Raw genomic sequence first — 25183 nt, forward strand, 5'->3', positions numbered from 1 at the left:
GCGCTGCCGCTGCCCGCAGCCCGGGAGCCGCTGCACCCCACGCCGCTCGAAGCCGCTTCACCGCTAACCGCGGAGCTCAGAGCCGCTCAGCCCGCGTTCGGGCCGCGCGGACCAGCAAAAACCGCAGGACGCACAAACCCTCACACTCGGGCTGGACCTTTCCCCTGCACCAGGAACTAACCGCCACCCTTCGGGGGAAACCGCAGGGTCCCACTAGCACTCGCGGGGGTTCACTTACCCCTCCTGGGGACCTTGGTGGGCTGGAGCAATATAAGGAAATCCTTGTCCTGAGATCGGTCCGCCTTGGTCTGGGCGGGCTGCTGATCCCACCCACCTGCCTCTGCACCGTCCATAAAGCGGCAAAGAAGTCAGAGGAAGCTGGAAGTCCCAAAAGCTTCTGTAATCCACACGTGAATTACTAGCTGCTGCGTGGCGTCTCTTACGATGTGGGAGACGAATCCATGTTGGGGGCCAGCTGTAAGAATCCGTGTCTGGACGAGCTGTTCGGGTCTAATCCAGCTAGCTATGGACTCCAGCCCACACGATTTTGCATAGGACAAAAGGCAAAATTGATGAGAAAGAAATGCTCTTCTCCACATGAGGGCTGAGTCCTACATTTATTTCCTTGACAGGAGACACCGATCATCCAGGTGACCGCCCAGATGGAAAAGTGAGAGTTGCCTTCTCCCAGGCGATTTTGAGCTGAGGGGAATTGGGGCGGAGGAAAGGGACAACAGCCAATGGGATGCAAGTGAGGGGGGCAGAGGGGAGGGGTAAACCAGGGAGAGACCACCAACACTAATGGGGAGACGTGGAGGACACTCAAAGACGTGGAAGGTTGCTTAAAATTACCTACAAAGAATAATTTAAATTTTTTTTTGTGCTCTCCCGAAATGCAGAACCATCAAAATAAGCCATTTTATTGGAAATATTTTCTCTATCAGTGCTGTTTTACTCTTGAAAGTTGAAGACATTGTTCATATATAATGTGTTCTGTGAGCCTTGTTTTAGTTATTCCTTTCAGCTTTTTTGTCCGTGTGCTAACTCTGAATTGCAGAGGAAAATTTCCTCCCATTTTCTAGTACTAAAGAGTAAGGGCAGCATCAAGAAATTATCTTTTTTTTTTCCCCCCCTCAGGCCAGCTGCCTGACAGATTTTCATTGGAGCCAGCTGCATAAATCCTGAGGGAGCCAGATCACTATCATAGCACATCAGGAAATGTAGCAACCTGTCACCTGAGCCACTGGGGACACAGGTGTCTGCAGCTCTTTCAACCCTTAGACTCTGCTCTCTGCTCATGAGCAGGGTCTCCAGTGCTGTCACAGCCATATGTCATTCTGCTCAGGAGCTGCACATGAGGAGGGGTCAGAGCAGCCCTGTCTCTCTAGAGAGGCTCAGGGCAACCAGGGATCCTGAGTATGCCAGCAATCCAAGTCCTAGTCCTGTAGCCATGATATTTTATGGAAAATCCTTTGCTAGGATTTTCCCCTCCTGAGGAGCTGAGGGCCTCAGGAAAGAAATGTAAACAATAACTATCTGCTGCTGTGGAATGCAACAGGTGCATCTGTGATTGGTGCATGTTGGTTGTTTCTAATTAAGAGCCAATCACAGATGCACCTGTTGCATTCCACAGCAGCAGATAGTTATTGTTTACATTTCTTTCCTGAGGCCCTCAGCTCCTCAGGAGGGGAAAATCCTAGCAAAGGATTTTCCATAAAATATCATGGTGGCATGACAAGGCATCATAGGAAACAAAAGAGACAAGACCAAAAAGAAAGATACTTTTTTTGTCTTTTTTTTGACAGTTGATAAGAACCTAGAAGTAATAAATTTTGAGAGCCATTGCTATTGTGTCAGTCAATTACATCTTGCCTTCAAAACAGATTCCCAAGTTTTTCTGAATTGATTCTCACACTCACTACCTGCATCTCTGCTCGCTTTTCACTCCATCAAAAGGTCACTCGTCCATCAAGTTTCCGTGCCTACATTCATTTTGACACGGCAGCTTGCCTTTTCCGTCCTCCCTTCTTCCACCTCCTTACCCCACTGAATGCAAGGGCCCACAGGGTATCTCAAATGGAGCAAAAGCACATGAGGTGTTACTGCTCTGAATAGCTCTGTCCTTCAGAGTGAGATTGTTAAAGGCACAAAGGGACTGAATTCAAGCCTTGGGATGAAACAGGAGAGGATAAAATTGCAGAATCAGGTCATACTCTGCTTCCCAACCAGATCAGCAAGACCAGAGAATAAGATCTGAGCCTTTTTGTTCTAGCACTGTCATCGTGTTAGTCCTTGCTAAGTGTGATTCCTCAGGTGTTTTTATGCCAGCTGCTGCCTGACAGACTTACCCCCATCAAGTACCTGCTCCTTTGGCTTCTGTTTTCTAAATACAGAGTTCTACATTGACCTTTACTAAACTTTGTGTTCCCTTATCTTCTCAATGTGTTATGTTTCAAATTGTTTTGACTTTTTTCTTGTTACTTCCAGCCCTCTCTTCTGATCCCCAGGCTTACAAGTCAGTCATTTATGATACCCTGAATGGCATAAGTCTGCCCGGCAGTGTTAAAAACAATATTGAACATGATCCGGACTCACCGCAAAAGCAGATTGCTTTGATTGCCCTCCCAATTTTGCTGTCAACCAGTATATGCAGTGTGACCATAACCACGCTATTGCAACCAAGTTCGTCATATCCATGTAAACAAGTGGATATTCCTGGAAGTATTGCTGCTGCTGACAGTGCTTCTGAATGCCTTTCATTGCTGTTGTATGAATTTCTAAGAACCTAAGTCTACTTCCAGTACTTTCATTTCCATAAGCAATGTTTGTACATTGCCATCTCCACACCAATTTCTGTCTCTTTCGTCATATAATTTCAGGCCCTCCCCAATTCTTTCACCTCTTGTATTTTCTGTCAGTGGCTTATTCAAGAAGTAAGTTATCTTAAGGATGACCACAAACCTCTTTAACATAGTTTTTATTTACTATTTCATTTTCTTCAAAATGTTCCATGGTCAGTTGCTTTGTCATTTTTGCTACTACATTCCTATGTATCAAGTTAAGGTGACTGTTCTATTGTGATTCATCCTTCAAAGTTTTTAAACACTGCTAATATGTATGTTCTCCTCCAGGAAACTGGAACCTTTCTGGTTGCTTATAGATAACTTACAGTTGTTCAAAGATGCCTTGTCACAGGACTTTCTGCTGCTCTGCTTTTGAATTCATTAATTTATTTTCTAAATGATCTAAGTATTAATTCTAGCATTCCTATTTTCTTACAAAACTCTGCATGTCCACTGATGTGAAGGCAGAATTAACAGAGGCTTTAGAAGGATAAAACAAAAAAGTCTGAATAGGTCATTCTTTCTGACTCAGTTTTTTATTTTTGCATCTTATCTTCTCAGGTGATGGATCTATAAATTGGGTGGGGCTTTTCCTGGTTTTAATTAAACCAGAACCTTATTTTTCCTTCATTTTTTTTTCCATAACAGGTCCTTGGAAAATCTGAAATATTGTGTCTAGAGAGGCAAATGCCAATGGCAGTACAAGAGAGCTGGGTAGAGCAATGATTCACATCATCACTCTTGACAACCCCAGTATCTCAATAAAGGAATTTTCAAGAAAGACACAAACAAAGCAGAGGTGTTCCAAGGGAGGACCACAAAGCTGAGAAGGCTCAGGGACAACCTCAGCACAGTTTCCAGAACTTAAAGGGCAGCTACAAAGAGGATAAAGATTCCCTATTCACCAGACACCACATGGAGAAGGAAAGAGGCAGTGGATTCAAGTTGCAAAAGGGGAGGTTTAATCTTGATGAAGCTCTTTACAGCAAGAACAACCTGTTGCTGTAACAGTACCTCCAGGAATGTGGTAGAATCCTCATAACTGGAGGTTTTCAATACATGATATCTAGATAGAATCTCATCCAGGCTCCCTTGCCCATGAAAGGTTGTACTGGTTGACTTTTCAATGTCTCTTCCAACCTGGGCTGCTCTGTGATTGTGTAGAAAGCAGTGCCTCTGAGAGAATCTTGCCTATTGACATCATCCCAAATCTGAAATCTGTCTTCATATTTTGCATTCAGAGAGATGAAAAGCCCTAAGAACTCTGATCCATATTCCCCTTCTATCTTCTCCCTCTAGTTTTGATTTAGTTTGTGCTGAATTCATGGAAGATCTCCTTTGACATTAGGCTTCTGTCATATCCCTGTTTTTGCTAGTGATATTTTCTTTGAAGATGTTGCCTGATTTCAAACATTTTTAAAGAAAAAAATTATCTGCATACTAAATAATTAGAAATCGTCTACAAAGATAGAATTTGTCTAGAAAGAAAAGGGGCATTTCTTTCCAGGTGACAGCTGGAACAGGGCTGTTGAGTTTTTGTAAATATGATTAGTTGGCATCTTCTTCAGCAAATCAGTATAGCAAAGATCTCACCATTAAACAAAAGGCTCATCACTCATCACTGTCACTGTAAAGGCTGTTGCAATGACTCTTAGAGTAATTCTAAGGTGCTTGGATCATTTGATCTAGTTTTCCAGTGTACAGCATTCAGATGATCTTAGTCTGCCTTGCACAGTTCTTGCTCTCATAACATGTAACCACATTTCATTTCTACTCAAACTTTGCAGTATAAGTCATACTTCAACTTTTTCCCAAGTGTCGTTCCTGCTATATGTTCTTCAAATGCTTTGTCCATCTTCACATTCTGATCTTCACTGAAAAGATTCTTCCAGTCACTTACACCACCTTCAAAGAAGCAGAAACAAACTCTTAAAAACCAAGATATTTCATTATTTTTCTATAGAGATGTTATTTTTATTGGACTGTACACTAAATCTTGTTGATCCATTCTCCAGATGGAACATTTTTCTACACCAATAGAATTTTGTGAAATCAGTGGGGTTTCATATACATGTGAATAATCTTTTGCTATAATGCCAAAGAACATACTGTGTTCAAAAAGGCAGCCTAAAATCCTATTTCCCTCCATCTCTCTCCTCTATTCAGTTATGAATGGCAAAGTGAAAGATCATGAAGAATTAATTAAGAATCATCTGCCAGGAGGCAGAGCTGGGCTTCCGCTCCTTTGGTAGCTTGGTTTTTTATCCAGTTACTTCTTTAATGTAGAATGCAGAAATAGATTCAAAATCCAGGTTGCCCTTCTCATGTCCATGTCCCCCAAAATACACTGCAAAAGTTGTTGCCTTTTGTTTCCTCTCTTGTGTCTTCCGGGATTCTTGCTTGCTTGGCTTAGCTCTAATGTGTAAGAGTGAGCAGGCATGTGGCAGTGGCCATCTCAAAAGATTCCTAAACTCTCATATAAAGGCTGGTCACACTATTCAGGCTGAGTTTGGCCCTGCGCTGCCTGCTCCAAAGGCTGGGCAATTGGGAATCCAGGCGCAGAGGTGGAGAGGAATTCAGACACATGACAGTTCCTCCTTCCTGCCAGCAATCTGAAAGCCTCCAAGAGTTTCTCTGCTGTGAGAGCCTTGCTGGGTATCTTCCTCACCAGTTCTCCTTGAATAGTCTTCTCAAGCAAAGCAGCGATAACCTGCTTTGCAATTCTACTATGAGTGCAGGAAAAAGAACCAAAGGATGGCCCAAGTTCTTGAGAGTGGGATATTTCTACCTCTGAGCCCCTTGGAGCTTCCTACCTTTGCGAAAGAGAACCTTGCCAAATGACCCATGGGTCTTGTCTGAGTTTTTCTTCATAGACTGGAAGCTGCTCCTCTCTACCACCAGCTGGAGCTGTTCCTCAGTCAGAGTAATTCCAAAGAATGTAGCTATGTTTTTCACACTCAGGGCAGGATTCTGGAAAGAGGAATGCAACACATGACATGACTTTCAAACAAATGACGCTGGTTTCCAAGGTGTTTATACTTCCCTGTATCTCTCTGCTGGCTGCATACATAGGATATTCATTAATTTCTCTAGGACTAGGGTGGGCCATAGCATTTCTCCTCTCCATAATTACTTTGGAGGAGATACAAGCTGCTTTCCTGTAGATTACAATATATTATATATGATTTACAGTTATGTAAAATATACAGTGCTGAAAACACAGAAGCTCCTCCCCAAAGATTGATTACTGTTGATTTTGGTTTACAATTATTTGGGCTTTATTACAGAAATCACAGAATGTCTCTAGGTTTGGAGACACTGTAGAGATCAATGAGTCCAACCCATGCTCTAGCACCTCAACTAAACCATGGTATTGAGTTCCATATCCAGTCTTACAGATAAATAGAAAACAAGCATCATTTTCACAAGCAAAAGTTTAAGAAGGCTTTTAAGTTTGAATTTCACCTCTTCTTCCCTTGAAACAAATTCTTAAAACAAGAATCTGTCTCACATACCTTGGATACCCTGCATGTATAATGGTGTATTGATTCAGAAAAAAAAAGGTCCCTTGAAGTATAAAGTATTTGTAACTATTCCTAACCTTACCTCTTTTATCTCTTCATAAGTTGTTGTCATAATATTTTCTTTGTCAGCATATTTGTTCCATTCAGAAAGGTATTCAAGGTAGCATCCCCAGGCCACTAAATGAAACAAAACAATGCTAAGATGTAGCATAAATTAAGATTATACAAGTTTTGCTCATTAAGTTGTGTCTGCCAAGGGCTTTATTAATCATGTCAGTGGGTAGGGTTTACACACTTCTGTAAGATACATAGGTTTAGCTCCAGACTCAGGCATATGATACTATTGGTAAGTCAGAAAAATAAAACTTGGTAGTATTTCAAGATAGCTTCGAGTTCACCAAAACAGCTATCATCTTGCAGACCATCTTGTAAGACTCCCTTAATTCAGTCTAGAACCTTGTTGAACCCCCCCTTCTGTTGGCAATGTGCTACCCAAAACTCATAACTTTAAACTAGTGCTATTACTTTTTCTCTTTTTTAATGCATTAGATTTAGTCCCCTTTTTAATGCACTAGACTTAGTCCAAATAATTCCTTTCATCCAACGTGGCATGGAGGTGATTATGTAGCTCCATGGACACAAGACGATGGACATAGGAGAGCAGGGGTAAAGGGGACCCAAGACAGAGATAAGGAAGAACTGCTTCTTCCAGGAAAAATACCAGTTTGTGCATATTTTAAAAACCTGTGGAAGTGCAGTTTTGACAAATATTTATCCTCAAACAGTAAGGCAAGCATGGTAAACTTCAATTCAGATGTCTAATTCTCTGCCTTTAATCTCTGCTTTTGTACTGTAGAGCAAAAATTCCTAGAGAAGCTGATTTACCAAAGTACAAGGGTTTTTAGACAAAGACAAATAATTGGACAATTGACACAGAAAGAAAAATATACTGTACTTTTCTTTGTCATGAAATCTGTGAAGAAATCATCCCAGGTCTCATAGGAGGGAAGAGTAGGCAGGCCATTGGAAAAATGGTAGAAAGATGTAGCAACATCTTTTGGATTACGAATCAGTAATAATATCTAGAGAAAAATTAAATTAATTTCTTATAGAGAAAGACATAGCAGACTACAGTATTAAAAAAGAAATAATAATAATAATAATAATAATAATAATAATAATAATAATAATAATATACTTTATAACTGCAGTTGTGGATTTCTAATACCTTGTGTGCTTCTGGAAGAAGTAGCACTTTCATTCCCGGGTCCAAATTTAACTTTGTATTTAACTTTGTTAACAGTGTTTAACTTTGCTTTCGTACCATAAGAAGATGGTTGCCTATAATTATTATCTTTTATAGCTGAACCAAATTATTTATGCAGAATCTAAGCATGTTTTGCTCAATACAAACGTATTTCATCTTTTAAGTAGCAAGGAAAATTCACAAAAATATAAATTTTCCTTGAAATTGACACATTGAAGCCCTCACTTGCAACAATGCCATAAATTTCCTCCCACAGGAAATCACGTCAACATCCATTTTGCCACTGGAGGATTTGTTCAAGCCCTGCTACTCTCTTGTGGAAACTGCCACAGAGGTGCCAATAAGGGCAAACTGTGGTTAAGTCAGATGAATGGCAGTACTTAAACAGTCATGTTGAAATGGCTGGGCTAAACACAGCGATTCTGAAAAGTTGCAGAAAAGTACTACATTGACATTAAAAAAAAAAAAATCTGCTGAAGTGTTTTCTTTTATACATTAAAATCAGCACTCACCTTGGCATTGTTTTTGAAGATAGATTTGGGAAGATTTTCAGGACGGAGATGAGTAACCATAAATCTTGGAGAAGGTAATTTGATCATTCGCTTGAAGAATTGGGAGGAAAGTGGACAGTTCAGTTAGTACAAGTATTCTTTTCAGTAACCTATGCTAAAATGTGGCCTTGATGAACTTTTCAATAGTTATTGGCTGATTGAAGTGGTTTTTGGGTTTTTTAGTGAGTGTTGCCCTGGGATATTAGTGGGCACTGAGTAGCTCTAATCTTCAAAAGCCCATGAGCAACTGGAAAAAGTCTATCCATTGTTAGTTCTTTTCAGTGATAATTCTCTTCCGTTCTGTTATGTAAGGGATCAAATCCAGAGGAAGGGTACACACTAGCTATCTGTGAAAGCTGTAGCATCTCAAGGAATGAGAAATGGGATGAAGAGGAAGAGCTAGGAAAATGAGACAAATGCTAATATTGCATGATTTGATGAAGCTCTTCTTATATACGAAAGATGCTATGTTGAATTTCTGAAGTTATGTATCTCATGGGTATGTCCTCCGCTCAGTCCCAATGAAGTGTTTATTGATCACTCAGTATTTGACAGTCCAGATGAGATTACTCCTGACCAGATGCCACATAAAAAGAAATTGTAAAGTTCTTATCAAACAATAGAATAGTTCATACATCATATATTCAGTATTTGAAGCAAATAATGTTGATCATTTCCATACATAGTGTATTCCCACCTCATATTTTTCAGCATCTCCAACTTCGAGGTAGGGGAATTCTTCTGGTTCTTCAGCATTCACACTGCTTTCACTACCTGGTGTTTTCTTTTGAGATATGGCTATCAGGTCAGTTAAGATTTGACTTAGCCAGTTTGTGCCTGAAAGAAGAAAAATAGAGAAGTGCTTGTAAAACTTTTAGAATGGACAGAAGTGGATTTACCAGGAAAAGTCAAGAGCTGGTAGTACTACCAGGTGAGTTACCTGGTCGCCTTTCATGTCATACAATCACAGCTGAACTGTCTGGTAAATTACCACCCAGGATCCTACCTGTGCTCCTCATAAGGATATATTTCTCCAACTTGAACAGTTCAGTAAACCATAAATTACCTTATATATTGTAAACTAACTAATAAGGGAGAAGAACCAATGAGATTCAAGTAGGAAAACCTGCATTATGTAATAAATTTTATTGTGACAAATGTAAGGGAGACTGGGGGGGTACACTTGTACTTTAAAACCTAAAGTATTAAATGTTTCCTGCTGTGCTGACTATCTTCGGAAGAAAGACGGGTCACAGTACTTCAAGACAGGAGCAGAACTAGATCTGAAAATTGCACATTCATTTTCTTTAACAATAGGAAAACCTCTCTAAAGTGACATTTCCTAGACACACTTGTTATCTTTTCCTTCAAAATGTAACAAAGCACCTGCATGGATCTCCCATCTATGATTTACCATTTCCTGACTTCTGGACACTGGGTGCCTTTTTCACTGAAATCTTGACAAGTGCATTCCAGTGCATTACATTTCTTCAAAAAGAGAATACAATAAAAAAACAAATGCTTCACAGTCCTGTCAGCTGTGACTATCCACTGTAAGGCAGTGTGAACCAATTGCTGGAAGAAAGAAGCAGCAAGAATAAAGTGTACATGAGACACATCTAATCCAAAACTTGGCTTCCATGTAGACCAGTGCTTTGAGGCAGATTGAGGAAATAGGTAAGGTAAACTTGCAACTGTAGCAAGGATGTCCTCCTGATCTCCCAAAAATTAAAAAATAGTGTAATCACTTCAAGGACTACAAAAATATTTTTGATAGCTATTTCCTGACATATTTGTGAAATAAACTAAAGAATATTGAATATACCATTTGAAGGTACCAAAGGTTCCATTGTAAAAACATAAAGCTCTTAACTTTACAAACATAAACCTGGGAGCAGATCGTGGACTATCAAGAGATTTAGTTACCTCTGGTGTAAAAACCTGTATTTTGATTCTCTCCAATTTGTGCATTTAACTTCATAACTATGAAAAGTAAAGATAACAAAAACCTTGAGATGCTTTAGAAAAGAGTGTCTGGGGTTTTTTTGTCAGTCTTTTTGAAAATTCTCCATGTCAAATATTCCTAATTAATTTCTTGTGCTTTTTGAAAATGAAATAATTTTACAAAATTTGCTGAACATTCTAAAGACATTATTTAGCATAACATCATATTATGTATCATATCATATATATTTATATACTTGGTACAAACCTTGATACTTGCTATTACAGAACCTTGATTATAAAAAAAATTAAAATATATTCACCGGATTTAGGATATCCTGCCAAAATTACGTCATCCCTTCTGGCTTCAAAGGATTCCAAGGCTTTGAATGTTTCAAGACTGCAAACAGTGGTAGGGTAGAGAATTCCCTTGTGAGAAAAAAGCAGTTCATCAGGACGCATTGAGTTGGCAGCTGCTATTGCCTCATCTACCAATCCAATAAATGTTTTCCTGGACTTCTCCATTCTTCTCTCTCTCACACACAGGCTCTGCCACAGTATGAACTGCCGTGTAGAAGGAGAAACCCACAGGTTGTCCTTTGTGGGAGAAACCCACAGGTGCTTGGTTTGTTGTTCTTTTTTTTCCTTGACTCTATGAACAATAACTTAGCTATTTCTGAACCTGTGAAGATATATGCCGGTCCAGTCAAAGACCTTATGTAATACGAACCTTTGAAATCAATAGAAGTTGAACATAAACTAACAAGATAAGCTGACAAATGCAATTCCATTATAGGAAAAGGACTTAAATAATTTCTAAACCTCATGCCAAAAAGTCTGTGATTACAACACAGAGCTTATAAATAGAAGATAACAAAACAAAATTACATTAATTGCAGATTGGAATTTAAATGTCATGGTCAAAATGACCATGGTGAAAATCCTCAAGGCAGTCCATCTCTTTCCAGTAGTCACTGCTGGGATTTTTCCTTTTTCTTGATTATATCACCCATCATTCTCACCAGAGTTAGATAAAATGTGTTGGAAATGGGAGAGAAAATGTTCAGTGCACTAGAGACTGACTGAGGACAGTCCTGTGAGTGTGGCTGATTGCTGCCTGCAGCTGGTGCCCAGGAGGGCACAGGGGCACAGGCACTCTTGGGCCACTCATCAGACTGCACTACAGAGGTCTCTTTTTCTTCTGGTTACACAAAGATTACTCATTTCTACATTTCTCTGATGAGCTCAATCATTGTTTAACAACTGATCAGTGCTTAGGGAGTTGCTAGTAATATAACCTCAGCTACAGTGAGTAGTGTTTACTACGCACTTTAGATGACGACCTGCTGACTGCACTGAGCCCAGTAAAAGAACTGCCTTTAGGCTCAGATTCGATATTTAAGTATCTGGCAACAGGATGGATGTGTCACAAAATATGAGAAAATAGTTCTCCCCCACAATTTATGCCAAGAATTTACATGCCATCCTTTCTTATCTCCATCTCTTGACTGCTGCCTGTTGGGCACTGGAAGGAAGGGGATCAGCAATTAGACACATGTATGTTTTTGCCATTTGCTCTCCCTGAGGGATTCAAGGGAGATACAGGGCTCTCCCTGGTCCCTGAGCCATCATGAGCTGCTCATGGGATGATCTAGCCCTACGTTTTTACATCTGCTTTTTCCAGTCCATACACAATCTTTTGCTTTTCCCTTCTTATCCGTTCTTTCTGTAAAACCAGTCAGCATAGAAAGACTGCCTATGTACAGGCATAATCTGAAGCCAGTGGATATCACATGGCCTGGTCCATCTGATCGATGTCATCTGCCAAAGAGCAAAAGTTGGCATCACCCGCATCATTTTTTTTACTGACATCAGCTAAAATTTGCTGTCCTACGAAATAGCTCTTTTGCTGATTCTTGATGTGAAACTAGCCGCCCTAGCAGAACAAAAAGCAGCTTACTTAATTTTTCTTCCTTGTCTTCCCTTGGCATTAAACTGTCATGGACTGAAGATAAGAAAATGTGTTTGCTTGGTATTTTTACCTGCTGGCAAAAAAATTAGTTGGGACTGTCATCCCTGAGGGTAGAAAAAGAGAGGAAATTACCTGTAAATTATTAGTGTAATTTCATGCAATAGCATAGTGTTGGAGTAGGGTTTCCAAAATGTTAAAAATTATTCCAGAGAAACCTCCAGATCATTTCCAAGGTATATTTGCAAGAAGGGCCAGTCAGGCCAATTATTCCTGGGAAGCATATTTTATCCTTATGAACCAGAAGAAAAAAAAAGAAAGAAAATAAAAACAACAACAAAATGCCCCCCACACACACACAAAAAAACAATTGGAGGAAAAAACAATTAGGAAACATAAGTCATGAGAGAGGGATTTTGATGGCAGTTATATTTCTTGACAAAAAAAAAAATCAGCAGGATCATGATTTAATAATGTGAGCATTTGATACATCCATCTGCCACGACACCTGAGCTGAGAGATAGGAGGAGTGTACCTCCTATGTGATACAAGATCCTCTGAACTTGCCAAATAGTAACCCAGGGACTGACAAGAAAGCATCACTTGAATCAAAATTTCTAAGAAGCAGCTTTAAAACATACAGAGATTAAAAACAGATAAAAGGATTTGATTATCTCCAGACCAATGGTATTTGTTGTTCAAGCCACCACAGTTTCTCTGAAGGTTTCTGACTTCCCGCTGACCAGACCTGGTCCTCCCTGATTGTGGAGCTTTGCAGAAGGAGGCTGGAGACATTTCTGTCATAGCTACGGGACAGTTCCAGCTGGCCCTTACCTAGTGCACTGCTCTGCTCATGCAGGTCCATTCCCTGTAAATGGAACAAATTCAAAGAATGAAAGCTTCAAAACGTGTGCTCCAAAGTGCTAAATAAGTAGAGGTATGTTTTTATAATTATTTCTGTGATCTGCATTTATCTCAGTAAAACTCTGGAGAAGGCTTCCATACATTAGTCTTCTAAAATAAACCACTCAGTTTTTAAATAGTTCCAGGAAGGAAGGAAGGAAGGAAGGAAAGAAGGAAGGAAGGAGGGAGGGAGGGAGGGAGGGAGGGAGGAAGGGAGGGAGGAAGGGAGGGAGGAAGGGAGGAAGGAAGGAAGTGGCGGAAGGAAGTGGCGGAAGGAAGTGGCGGAAGGAAGGAAGTGGCGGAAGGAAGTGGCGGAAGGAAGTGGCGGAAGGAAGTGGCGGAAGGAAGTGGCGGAAGGAAGTGGCGGAAGGAAGGAAGGAAGTGGCGGAAGGAAGGAAGTGGCGGAAGGAAGGAAGTGGCGGAAGGAAGGAAGGAAGGAAGTGGCGGAAGGAAGGAAGTGGCGGAAGGAAGGAAGTGGCGGAAGGAAGTGGCGGAAGGAAGTGGCGGAAGGAAGTGGCGGAAGGAAGTGGCGGAAGGAAGTGGCGGAAGGAAGGAAGGAAGGAAGTGGCGGAAGGAAGGAAGGAAGTGGCGGAAGGAAGGAAGTGGCGGAAGGAAGGAAGTGGCGGAAGGAAGGAAGGAAGGAAGGAAGTGGCGGAAGGAAGGAAGTGGCGGAAGTGGCGGAAGGGAAGGAAGGAAGGAAGGAAGGAAGGAAGGAAGGAAGGAAGGAAGGAAGGAAGGAAGGAAGGAAGGAAGGAAGGAAGGAAGGAAGGAAGGAAGGAAGGAAGGAAGGAAGGAAGGAAGGAAGGAAGGAAGGGAGTGGCGGAAGGAAGTGGCGGAAGGAAGTGGCGGAAGGAAGTGGCGGAAGGAAGGAAGGAAGGAAGGAAGTGGCGGAAGGAAGGAAGGAAGGAAGTGGCGGAAGGAAGGAAGTGGCGGAAGGAAGGAAGGAAGTGGCGGAAGGAAGGAAGTGGCGGAAGGAAGGAAGGAAGTGGCGGAAGGAAGGAAGTGGCGGAAGGAAGGAAGTGGCGGAAGGAAGGAAGGAAGGAAGTGGCGGAAGGAAGGAAGGAAGGAAGTGGCGGAAGTGGCGGAAGTGGCGGAAGTGGCGGAAGGGAAGGAAGGAAGGAAGGAAGGAAGGAAGGAAGGAAGGAAGGACGGAAGGAAGGAAGGAAGGAAGGAAGGAAGGAAGGAAGGAAGTGGCGGAAGGAAGGAAGGAAGTGGCGGAAGGAAGGAAGGAAGGAAGGAAGTGGCGGAAGGAAGGAAGGAAGTGGCAGAAGGAAGGAAGTGGCGGAAGGAAGGAAGTGGCGGAAGGAAGTGGCGGAAGGAAGTGGCGGAAGTGGCGGAAGGAAGTGGCGGAAGTGGCGGAAGTGGCGGAAGTGGCGGAAGTGGCGGAAGTGGCGGAAGTGGCGGAAGGAAGGAAGGAAGGAAGGAAGGAAGGAAGGAAGGAAGGAAGGAAGGAAGGAAGGAAGGAAGGAAGGAAGTGGCGGAAGTGGCGGAAGTGGCGGAAGTGGCGGAAGTGGCGGAAGTGGCGGAAGGAAGGAAGGAAGGAAGGAAGGAAGGAAGGAAGGAAGGAAGGGAGTGGCGGAAGGAAGTGGCGGAAGGAAGTGGCGGAAGGAAGTGGCGGAAGGAAGTGGCGGAAGGAAGGAAGGAAGTGGCGGAAGGAAGGAAGTGGCGGAAGGAAGGAAGTGGCGGAAGGAAGGAAGGAAGGAAGTGGCGGAAGGAAGGAAGTGGCGGAAGGAAGGAAGTGGCGGAAGGAAGGAAGGAAGGAAGGAAGGAAGTGGCGGAAGGAAGTGGCGGAAGGAAGTGGCGGAAGGAAGTGGCGGAAGGAAGTGGCGGAAGGAAGTGGCGGAAGGAAGTGGCGGAAGGAAGTGGCGGAAGGAAGTGGCGGAAGGAAGGAAGGAAGGAAGGAAGGAAGGAAGGAAGGAAGGAAGGAAGGAAGGAAGGAAGGAAGGAAGGAAGGAAGGAAGGAAGGAAGGAAGGAAGGAAGGAAGGAAGGAAGGAAGGAAGGAAGGAAGGAAAAGCCTTCACGGGTAGTGCGATGCCCCTGGTCTTCTGTGATTGAGCCCATGAAAAGCACGGCTTAAAGCAGAATTTGCTCTAAAATGGAAACACCGTATGTGTGGCATTTTCCCCTTTGAATAAATTAGTGTGGATCTGATAACAGGAGAATCAAAGCCTTCAAACCGAGCCCAGGGTGGTGGGATGGCTTTGGATATGTGGCAAAAGCTGTCTGCACACCCACAAAGGAGCACAATAAAGCAATGAAGGAGGAATCAAAACAGTACCCTGCCCAGATACTCCCATGAAGTCAGCTCATCCAAGGCCAGTCTCCACAAGCTCAGAGGAGCTCAGGTAGGGTGGAATGCAAGTTAAGGACTCTTTAAAAAGGGACTGGACCTTGCCCAGAACCTTTCTATGGCTGTTCCAGGAGAGGTTCAGACCCAGTGTCCTGGTGGGAAGATGGCAAATCAAAATGATCAGTGCAGGAGAACTTCTGAAGACTGGCAGGAGCTACTGTCTGGGGGTATAGGCACGTAAAGAAATGCCGAGGAACAATCTTTCATGATTGCACGTGACTTATTATGTCAGGATTACATGACAGGTATGAAACAACTGCCGCAAAACAAATTATGTACCAGCCTGCATGATACTACTAATGTTGACTTTACAATATAGAAAGTACTGAAAGAAAAGTGAAAGATATCTAATCCTCAATACCAGATCAGGCTTGATTTTCTTGACTCTTCCAAAAGACACTTTGGGCCAGAGAACTAACCTGTTGTAAAATTATCTAGGATCCTCCTTCATCTTTTCTTTTCCTCTAGAATAGTAGAGTCTTCTTCATGCTGGTCACCTTCCCTGACCAGATCAAAGCTTGTCACAACATCAGATTACTCCTCTGTACATTGTCTACACAAGTGTCCTGGTTTAGGGCAAGTTTGGGAGATAACCCCCAAAGGGGCTTCTCTACAAAAGCAGATTCAATTGCCCCTCCCCCCTCCAACCGGTTCGGGAGAAAATATCTCCTTGGAGAAAAGTGGAAAGAAACCTGTTTATTAAACAATAGAAACCAAACAATATTAACAATAAAACTTCTCACTGCTCCAAAGAAAGCAAACTCAGAACAGTCCCCTCCCCAGGTTGCAGCTCGGCTCACTCAGTCTCTGATCAGTCTCTCTGGTGCTGGAAACGCCGTGGCCCAGGCCCGGCTAGGGGGGCCACAGGTGGAGCTGCCGGTGCTCTTCTGGGTGTTCAGTCCAGAGCAGGCTTGAACAGGTCCAAGAAAAAAGGAAAAAAAAATCACAATGCAGAGAACTTCTTTGCCTCAGCTAGCTAAAACTAACTAAAAGCAAGAAAAAGGGAAAAAAGGAGCTCTGTCCGGCTGTCTGTCCATCCGCAGACAACACAGTCCAGGAGCAGGAATGTGGAGGAGTGAGAGCAGTCTGAAAACAAACTGCGCGCTTCTTCCCTCCCCTCCTCACTGTCTGGAAGAGAGTCTTAAAGGTGTAAAACTTATTATTCAGTATAAACAGAACAAGACGATTGGGGATAAAAGCATCATATAGTCAACCCAGGACAACAAGGATACCTTGCTCTTTCTTCTACCTAGAATTTCCCTGCTTATCTCATCTATCCCAGGATCCCCAAATTCTAGATGCTGAAATGTCTCTAGCTTCTTTTCAGCATTTATTCTCTCTTTCCTTTCCTCTTCTGTATATTTGGCATCTGCCAACTCCTTCACCATTTGTTCAAGCCAATTGGTTCCTGAAAGGATAAAGACACCAGCAGGATATCCATTCCACTTCACTTTTTCATGTAAACCTGGCTGATGTAAATCCTGTCAAATTGGTTTCAAGTGAACCAGTTTGGTTCAGTGTTGTATTTTAACCTTTCAACAAGTGTGTGCACTGGTATTCTCTGCAATCAATTTTACACATAGTAGCTGATATGGAGCTCTGTGTTGAATTTGTGCTGACAACAATGTTGGTAACACAGAGATATTTTAGTTATTGCTAGGCAGTAATTACAGTGGCAGGGCCTCAAAGCCATGTCTTATCTTTGTCTGCAGCAGCCAGTAGCAGGGAAAAAATATTTGTCTCAGAATCTTTAATCCTGGTCTGGAGGAAAATGATGCTGCTCAGTCACTGCAAGAACATTGTTCATGCTGAGTTCTGTCAGGTTCCTAAGGCTGCAGAGATGTCCTTCACTCCCAGTGAGGGCACAGGTGTCCTTTAGACTGGCACACTGACCTCATAGCATCAGCTCCTCTCACAAGCCTTTCTGTGCTTGGGTAGGGTGTCCTTGTCAAAGAATAGCTGAAGGTTATCTGAGAAGTTTCTTCTGAGCTTCTATGAAAGCCCCAGAGGCCAACACCCTGAGGAGACATCAGCGGAGTTCCACAGTCTGAGCAAAGACACATACCTCCCACAGAAAACTTCTACCTATCACACATAGGACACAGCAAATTGCCTTGAGTTCCCAGCACTGCTCACATGAAAACTCTCAGAAATCTGGAACCAGTGCTTCATTTTTCACTTCAGAGCAGATTTGAGTGGAGGGAAAAAGTAACCAAGACCAAAGTCCAGGGGAGGAACATCTACCCATTACTCTTCCACATTCATGCCAGTCAGGTAAGTACCTGCACAATCTGTTCATTACAGTTGTGTCTTAATGCATAAAGCAAACACTGATGGTTACAAAATATTCCCAACATTATCAAAAAAAGCTGTTACCTATAGGTGACTAAATGATACCACTCAATGATGTAAACATCAATATTATGGCTAAGGGTTTACCACCTGCTTCCAGAAACAAGCCTTGTAACAAGGCAGGTCTGGGGTATGTTAGAAATCCATGAAACAAAAGCAAAGCCTCAGTAAACTGTAGCTTTACTGTGTAGTGACAAAACCAACAACAGAAGCAGCATCTACAAATGACACACACAAACATCATCTGTTTGATTTATGACAACCATTTTTATTAGGCTAAAAAAATAAACCAGGAGGCTCAAATTAGCCTGCTATGCTTGATACCTGAATAAGATTCAGATTTCTGCTGATGCAGACTTGCAAAGAAGCATATGGCCTGGCAGAGAATTTACAGAGCAACTCTTGCTTCTAGGTATCAATATTACCCAAAGCTATGAAGACAGAGGCTGACATTCTGCCTTTAAGAAGCTAAGTATACTTTAAACAGATTGAGCTACTAATGTGTTATGAGCTTCTTTCTTAATAGTATTTAATGCATATTTAATTCTGATTTCAATTAAGTCAATACAAAATTTCAATATATTTGAAGCATAACTGTATGAAAGCTTAACTGTGTTAGAAATCTTTTTGCCAAAAAGTGACCTGAATTGATAGTTTTTAGAGAGGTCTCTAAGTGGAAAATACACTTCACTGCTCTAAAAAGACTGATGAATTCATTAATAAAAGTGGAAATAGAATATTCCATTAGGAAGGCATAAAGTGAAGCAGTGCTGTTAGATTCTTCTGTATGTGATTAATTATAATACTGTTCAATAAATTAACACCTCTTCAGTATGCCAAAGGTCTTACATTTAGCATTAACATCTGATATACACTGTAGATACTATAAATGCAGCTGTAGTCCAAATAGTACTACACTTATTAGGAACATTGACTTTCATCCTGTCTATCATGATGAGAGTTCAAGAAACAATTGTTTTAACAGCTCTGGTTTATCTCCCAGGTTTTACAACAGACATATTTTAACATGGAGTGCTTGCTACTAAGTGCCTTTTGTACACTTCCTGTACTTCCAAACTATGCTTTTCCTCAAAAACCTTCCTCCAGTCATTAACACCACTTACAAAGAATCCATCTTGACACTGTAAGATTTAATGCAAAAAGAAAGCTTTATTCACATACCTTTATGTAGGATATAGTTAATAGGAAGGGAAAAGTCTACAACATACAGTAATACACAAGAAAATAAATTAGACAGCTTTACACCAAAGTTTATGGTGTAGTTTTTTAATTTGCCAGTAAGAATATCACTGTCCTTTCTCATTCATCTCAAATAAAACATGAAATAAATATTCAGAGTTGTAAGTGCAACATCATAATTATATTATTAGTAGTAATTGCTATTATTCTGATTGTTTTTGTTACTGTTGTTTCTATTATTGTCACTGTTCTGATTATCAGCATTATTATGACAACTCCTTTTGTACAGCAAGCAAACATATCTGCTTCAGAAAAGCTTGCTAGGATAGCATCATCTCTTACAGCTTCAGAGGACCTCATACCTTTGAATACTTCACAAATGCAAGGCATTGTGGCGTAAGCAGTCCCCTCGTAGGTCAGCAGCAATCAGTGATTTTTCCAACACACTAGCTAAAAGTGTTTCAGACTGTTCTGTTCCTTTCTCTTCCCTTTTGTTTTGCAAAATTCCCCACTGACTTTTAACAGTCATGGGCAGCAGAGGAAGGCACAGGTTACCTATTTATTGGTTATTTCTAGTAGTGAGCGTTTCTTAACTTGAAGGGCCCTTCTCGTGTAAGGGAAAGGGCAGCTCTTCACAGTCCTTCACAGAAAACAATCCTAAACAAGCTGCAACTGAGTCACTTAAAAACTATCTCAATGACACCACTCCACTTAGAAACTCACAGACTCCAGAGGAAATATAAAGGAATCTGTTTTTAATGACAACTCAAAGGACAGCTAACATGTATCATATGGTGTTTATTCCAATTTCATCATTGTTAACATGGCCTCTGACAGATGGTCATTGAACATGAGATAATTAAGGGAAATTAGGCTTCATACTTTGGCTGTAAGTGAATATGGTAACACAGCTGACTAACCTTAGAAGAATGTGGGTGTTTTTCATACACACTGAGGGAGGAGATTTGGAATACCCATATGTGACTAACAATGTATGTAGTATTGCATTTTATTTAAATTGTATGCTCTGTCTCACCCCTCCAAAATGTATGGTATATTCTAAGCCTGTGGTCCTACCCTGAACCATCCTGTATCTGTAATCCCATTGGCACAAGTCTGATTCCACACTCACTTTCAATCTGCCTCTTAAACCGTGCGGGCGAGACCAGCCACCCTCTTAGCCTTTCTCCCCTCCCTTAGCCTTCCTCCCCTCTTGCTCCTTCCCTCCCCTAGGCTCTCCCTTTCCCTCTCCCCCTCCCTCCCCCTTTCCCGCTCAGTAACAATGCTGCCCCTGGGACCCCAAATAAACCCTCATTTAATCAGCACCCTCAAAAGCTGTGTGGTGTCTCCTTGCCTGCCTGCTGCTGCCAACACTCAGCTTAGGGGGCTTTCTGGAGACTCCCCGGGGAGCCCCCCTTCCCCCAGACAAACTACTACAAATGTAAGACTCTCCATTGATGGTCTTTTCAGTTTACTTCAGCAACACCAGAGTTTTGGCCTATGCAGATCAAGAAATAGAGGGTCCAGAAGAAGGGGCAAGGCAGCAGAAATACCAGCATGCTGACATGGTCCTGAAAAGAGATTTGATGACTGATAGAATGGACACTCATTGCGGTGTCACTGAGGGTCAGATCTCTGGGACATTGTGATCAAGGAAGCAGATTAACAGTCTCTAAGTGCTCCTTGTGCTTTTTCAGACATCTGCCTTTTCCTAAAAAGTATGATTAGCCTGAATAACTTGGGAGTTGGACTAGATGATAATTAAAGTCCCCTTCCAACCCAAACCATCCTATGAACTAGTCAGCATTTTATTGCCATTTTAGGCAAATAAAATATTCCTGGTTGTCATGGAAAGATGATGGCAGGTCCCATATGCAAAGATGGGCAAGTGTATCAGCAGTACTTTTTTCTCAGAGGTAAACTAAAATGTTTATATTCTGTAAGCAATGATCCCTATGTCAGTGTTTTAAATGGTGAACTAACAGTCTGAGATGGTATTTTATCACTGGAAGCATTACATAAATGAAGATCTGACATGCTAGAAGTCATAGTTCTTGATACATTCTAAAAGTATGTAACCAGTTCTAGCAAAACCCTACTGCAGGACACTGCCTTTAAAGTTAAGAAGCTTTCAAAGGGCAGCAACAGCCTCATAGAAGATACATTCTCAGAGGGCTGTGAAATATAAGAACATCCAGATTCAAGATGTCTTTAGGTGACAGGTAGGAGACTGGGAAACAATTCTGAGTAATTATGACTATATGCTGGATATTCTGTTGTCCACGCTTGTACCTAGGACACATGGCTAAATTCTACTTTGGTCTGTTGTATGATGCATACTCTTTAAATACTCCATTTTAACTTGGCCTCATGTCACAGGAGTCTAGCCAGAATAAATATTTATCCTGTAATAAATAAATAAAATAATCTAAAATATAAGTGTCAATATGTGCTCTATTATGCAATGTTTGATTAAAGTACACAGTTAAGCTCATTCTCATGTTACAGGTCGTGAAAAGATCCGTTTTCAGGCTTTTATTTCACTGTTCTGTTTGCTTAGCTGAGTTATAATTAAAAATAAGGAGGTTTAGCCTGATCTAGGTGGATGTATTTATAGGGCCTGTGAGTACTGTTTCATATTATTTTATGAAGAATGGATCATGTCAATTCTGTCAATCATTCCAAACCCTTCCAGACTAAGAATTTAATTTGTTGCCAGAGGCTGTATTTTTATGAGAATTTGAGTGAAAATGATCTTGCTACTTTCAAGTATGTGAAAAAATGGTTGGGAAAATAGTTTCTTCCCTCGTTTTATGGCCATTATGATTTGTACTTAATAAATGAAGTCATGACTGAAGTCTTGATTTAGTTAGAACTTTAATAATCATGGTATAATTCATATGAGTTTTATCCAGTTTTATTTTTTTCTGCATCCTCAAAAGAGTAGGATAACAAAAAATTTTTAAGCCTTATCCTAGTTAGAGCTTTAATGAGCATAGTATAAAGCTCATGAGTTTTATCTAGTTTTATTTTGTTCTCCACTCTTTATAGAGTAAAATAACATTTAAATTTTTCCCCTACAGGAAATGCTATCATTATTTGTTATCTAAATTACACAAATTTAGCAGAATGGAAACAACAACTACCACCAGCCTGCTGTTGCCTTACTTTCATGGGCAGCTGAGCTGAAGTCCATCATTCGGCTAAGGAGCAGAAATTTGACCTTGTTACTTGTCATTCAACACAGGGCCCTGCATAAAAGCCCAGATCACTAAAGGATATGGGACAAGTAAGGAGCAGAAGAGCTGAATCCTGGCTCCTGATAATGTTGGGCAGAGTTGTAATTCCATCAGAAGGAAAATCTCCACTCACATGCCTGGTTCTTAGCAACAAAGGGAGATCTTTGTTCAACAGTTCAGCTGCTGAAATAGCCAGGTAGCAGCAACATGGGACTCAGCCTTTTTTAATGACAGATATTTGAGCCAATTCAATAGAGGAGATTTTAGCCGCCTTTGCCCACATTGTATCACAGAAACACAACATGCCTGCAGTTGAAGAAGGCCCAGGAGATAATTTAGTCCAACTTCATTATCAAAGCAGTTACCTTTGGTGACCTCAGCACGAGGCTGAGCAGGACTGTGCCCAGCTGGCTTTGGAATCTGACCAAGGACAGAAAGTTCCTAGTTCAGATCTTGACCATTTGATAAATATAGAGCATACTTAATATATATTATGAATGCTACCTTGATATTTATATAATCTTACTGCTGTGAATCACAGCAAAATTGCTACATGTTTATAGGCAATACAGAATGCAAACACATTGTGGAATATACACAGTTGAATGTAAACCTATTTCATTTATGAGAACCTAGTCTGGAATGTAAAAAAGAACTGGAATTAAGCTAGTAATATGGTTTAGGTGAATTTGTGTGTAAAGATAGAGAGGAAATACTATTAATATATAACTCTGGAGCTCTGGAGACTTTTGGAGTACTTTCTGATCAATTGGTTTTTTTTTATCAAAAAGGTACTGCTGTACTGCTGACACCTAAAAGGAAAAATCAGAGTACAGATGACACATGACATGAATCTTGTGTTCTGAGAGGGCAGATCTACCTGCTGTCCTTCACATTGAAGACTGTGAGGTTCGAGAAAGATTCAGGCACTTTAATTTTAAAAAGAAGTTGAGATGGAATAGGACCAAGAATACTGCCTGGTCCCAAAGTTAAAATTCTAATGAACTTATTTTTATGGGAATGTAATAATTTTATGAGACACTGCTGATAAAATTAGGCTTAGATTCTTTTAGCTTACTGCATTTACTGGAAACCAGACTATTTGAATGATTTTGTTTGAGCCCATTATTGCTCTGAAACTGATATTAAGGAAAAACAAAGACAAACATAACTGAAAAACATAACTGTTTCAATGGTAAGGAAATAAATTATTTTATCTTCTTTGCTTTCTTAATTTTTAATAATTTTTTCCCTGAGTCCACAGATTTATACCATTATATTATTAAATGGTAATCCAATACAAGACCTTATTTATAACATTATATTATTAAATGGTAATCCAATACAAGACCTTCTCCTGACAAATATTCTTTATCTATATATGAAATATGAAGAAGGCCATAATAACAAGACTACTACCAGTCTTCACTTCAATTTCAGTAATATCATCACAGTTTACATCACAGGTCAAAGGGACATTTTACTGGCATGTCTGGAAAGTTGTACCTGTGGTAATTTCTCTTTGCAGAAGGGAGAATATTCTCCCATTTTTTCCAAAAAGCAGGATTTACTATTTTCAACAATGATTTGAACACACTTCCCTGTTACTAAGATATGAAGAAAATTTTTTTTTTTTTAATCCCAGAATCTGGTTAATCTGGTTTTGAAAAAAAAATAGGTAATATACTGCAAGTTTCTGACATTGAAGATATTTTTTTCTTGGTCTTTGGGCAAGCCTGATGCCAGAAATGTGTTTAACAGAGTTATGGGAAATTCTCTTAGGTTTTCCAAAACATTTTCCAGTAGTTTGAATCTTCTTATTTGATATCCCAGTTCTCATAACTGTGTAAACAGATGCTCAAAGATATAAACCAGAATTCGGCTCAGAAGTGTCGAGCTCTCAGTATTTGTTTGCTACAATGGAAATGACAAAGTGCCAGCACAGTTCTCACAAACTTTTTTACATGTCTTTCAGTAGCTTTCAAAGCTTATCCCATTTTACCCCAAACCTCTTCAGGAAAAAAAAAAACAAAAAAAAAAACAAAAAAAACCAAGGCTTCCACCAACAGAGAAAGCACACAGAAGAAAATAGACCATCCATGGAAACTTCAGTCTCCTCTTTCTTCCAATAATTAAATGAAGGCTGCCTTGCTTTTTCCTAATTTTCTGGTATGATCTAAATTGGAAGTGGGAAAAGGGAGTTTTCTGCAAGTTTCCATCATTTTTACTGCACCTTATTTCATCCCATTCCATGTAATCCCAGTCTATGTATTCACTCCAGTTCCAAATTTTCTTTTTTTTTTTCACTTTCATTTCATTTCCTCATATATCCTTCCCAATGTGTTTGTTTCACTGTGTTCACTGTTTTCAAGATTTTATTTCCTTTCATGTAATGGAATTCTTCATTTTAGGAAAGGGAATGGAATCTCGCAATTTCCTTGAGTATCATTTCTTGAAATTTTGGGTAATTTCACTGCACTTCATTTCATTCCATTCCCTTTCAAGAATTTAACTTGTCCTAAGAATTTTATTTCTTGTCAATTTAATTTCCTTGTATTTCCTTTCATGTCTTTTCATTTCACTCCATTCCTTGATTTTTCATTGTATTTCTTTTCATGGAAAATTCTTAATTTCCATTAAAGAAAATGAAATCTTGACATTTAAATGACTATCATTTCACGAAGTTGTGTCTAATTTCACTACACCTAATTTCATTCCATTAAATTTCTTTTTTTTTTGTTTTGCTTCATTTCTTAATTTTTCAATTTCATTTAATATCAGTCTATTTTGTATTTTAAATCCACAGTACTAATTTCAGTAGTGTGTGGGCCCACATTTATGAGTAGATAAGCCGGATAACTCTGTCATTCATGAAAATCTTTTCCCTGACTGCATTTAGTATTGCCCTGGCTTCAGTTTTGTCCCAAACATTCCACTGCCATAGGCAGATGCATTCTTCCTTGTTCCCTAGCAGAACTCCCTGTTACCTATCCATCTTCTGCAGAAAGCATTCCCACAATCAATCTACTTCCATCAGTGC

The 25183-nt window shown here is 40.6% G+C and overlaps 1 protein-coding gene and 1 long non-coding RNA gene across 2 annotated transcripts; one reads left to right on the forward strand and one right to left on the reverse strand.

Annotated features, from left to right (window-relative positions):
• Positions 1-2962: 2962 nt before the first annotated feature.
• Positions 2963-10808, reverse strand: LOC135296958 (sulfotransferase 6B1-like). The gene is made up of 7 exons (XM_064413962.1): positions 10453-10808; positions 8883-9022; positions 8147-8236; positions 7323-7449; positions 6450-6544; positions 5657-5813; positions 2963-4748 (listed from the first exon to the last, which is right to left on the reverse strand). The coding sequence occupies exons 1-7, from the start codon at positions 10652-10654 to the stop codon at positions 4618-4620; spliced, it is 942 nt and encodes a 313-aa protein (XP_064270032.1). The 5' UTR covers positions 10655-10808; the 3' UTR covers positions 2963-4617.
• A 5772-nt stretch (positions 10809-16580) lies between these two features.
• Positions 16581-24793, forward strand: LOC135296959 (uncharacterized). Its single transcript, XR_010358961.1, has 3 exons — positions 16581-17626; positions 18117-21126; positions 21988-24793. It is a non-coding gene; the product is annotated as an uncharacterized LOC135296959 (long non-coding RNA).
• Positions 24794-25183: the final 390 nt, after the last annotated feature.

The sequence above is a fragment of the Passer domesticus genome, chromosome 3, assembly GCF_036417665.1.
Source record: "Passer domesticus isolate bPasDom1 chromosome 3, bPasDom1.hap1, whole genome shotgun sequence".
In the NCBI taxonomy this organism is placed as follows: Eukaryota; Metazoa; Chordata; class Aves; order Passeriformes; family Passeridae; genus Passer; species Passer domesticus.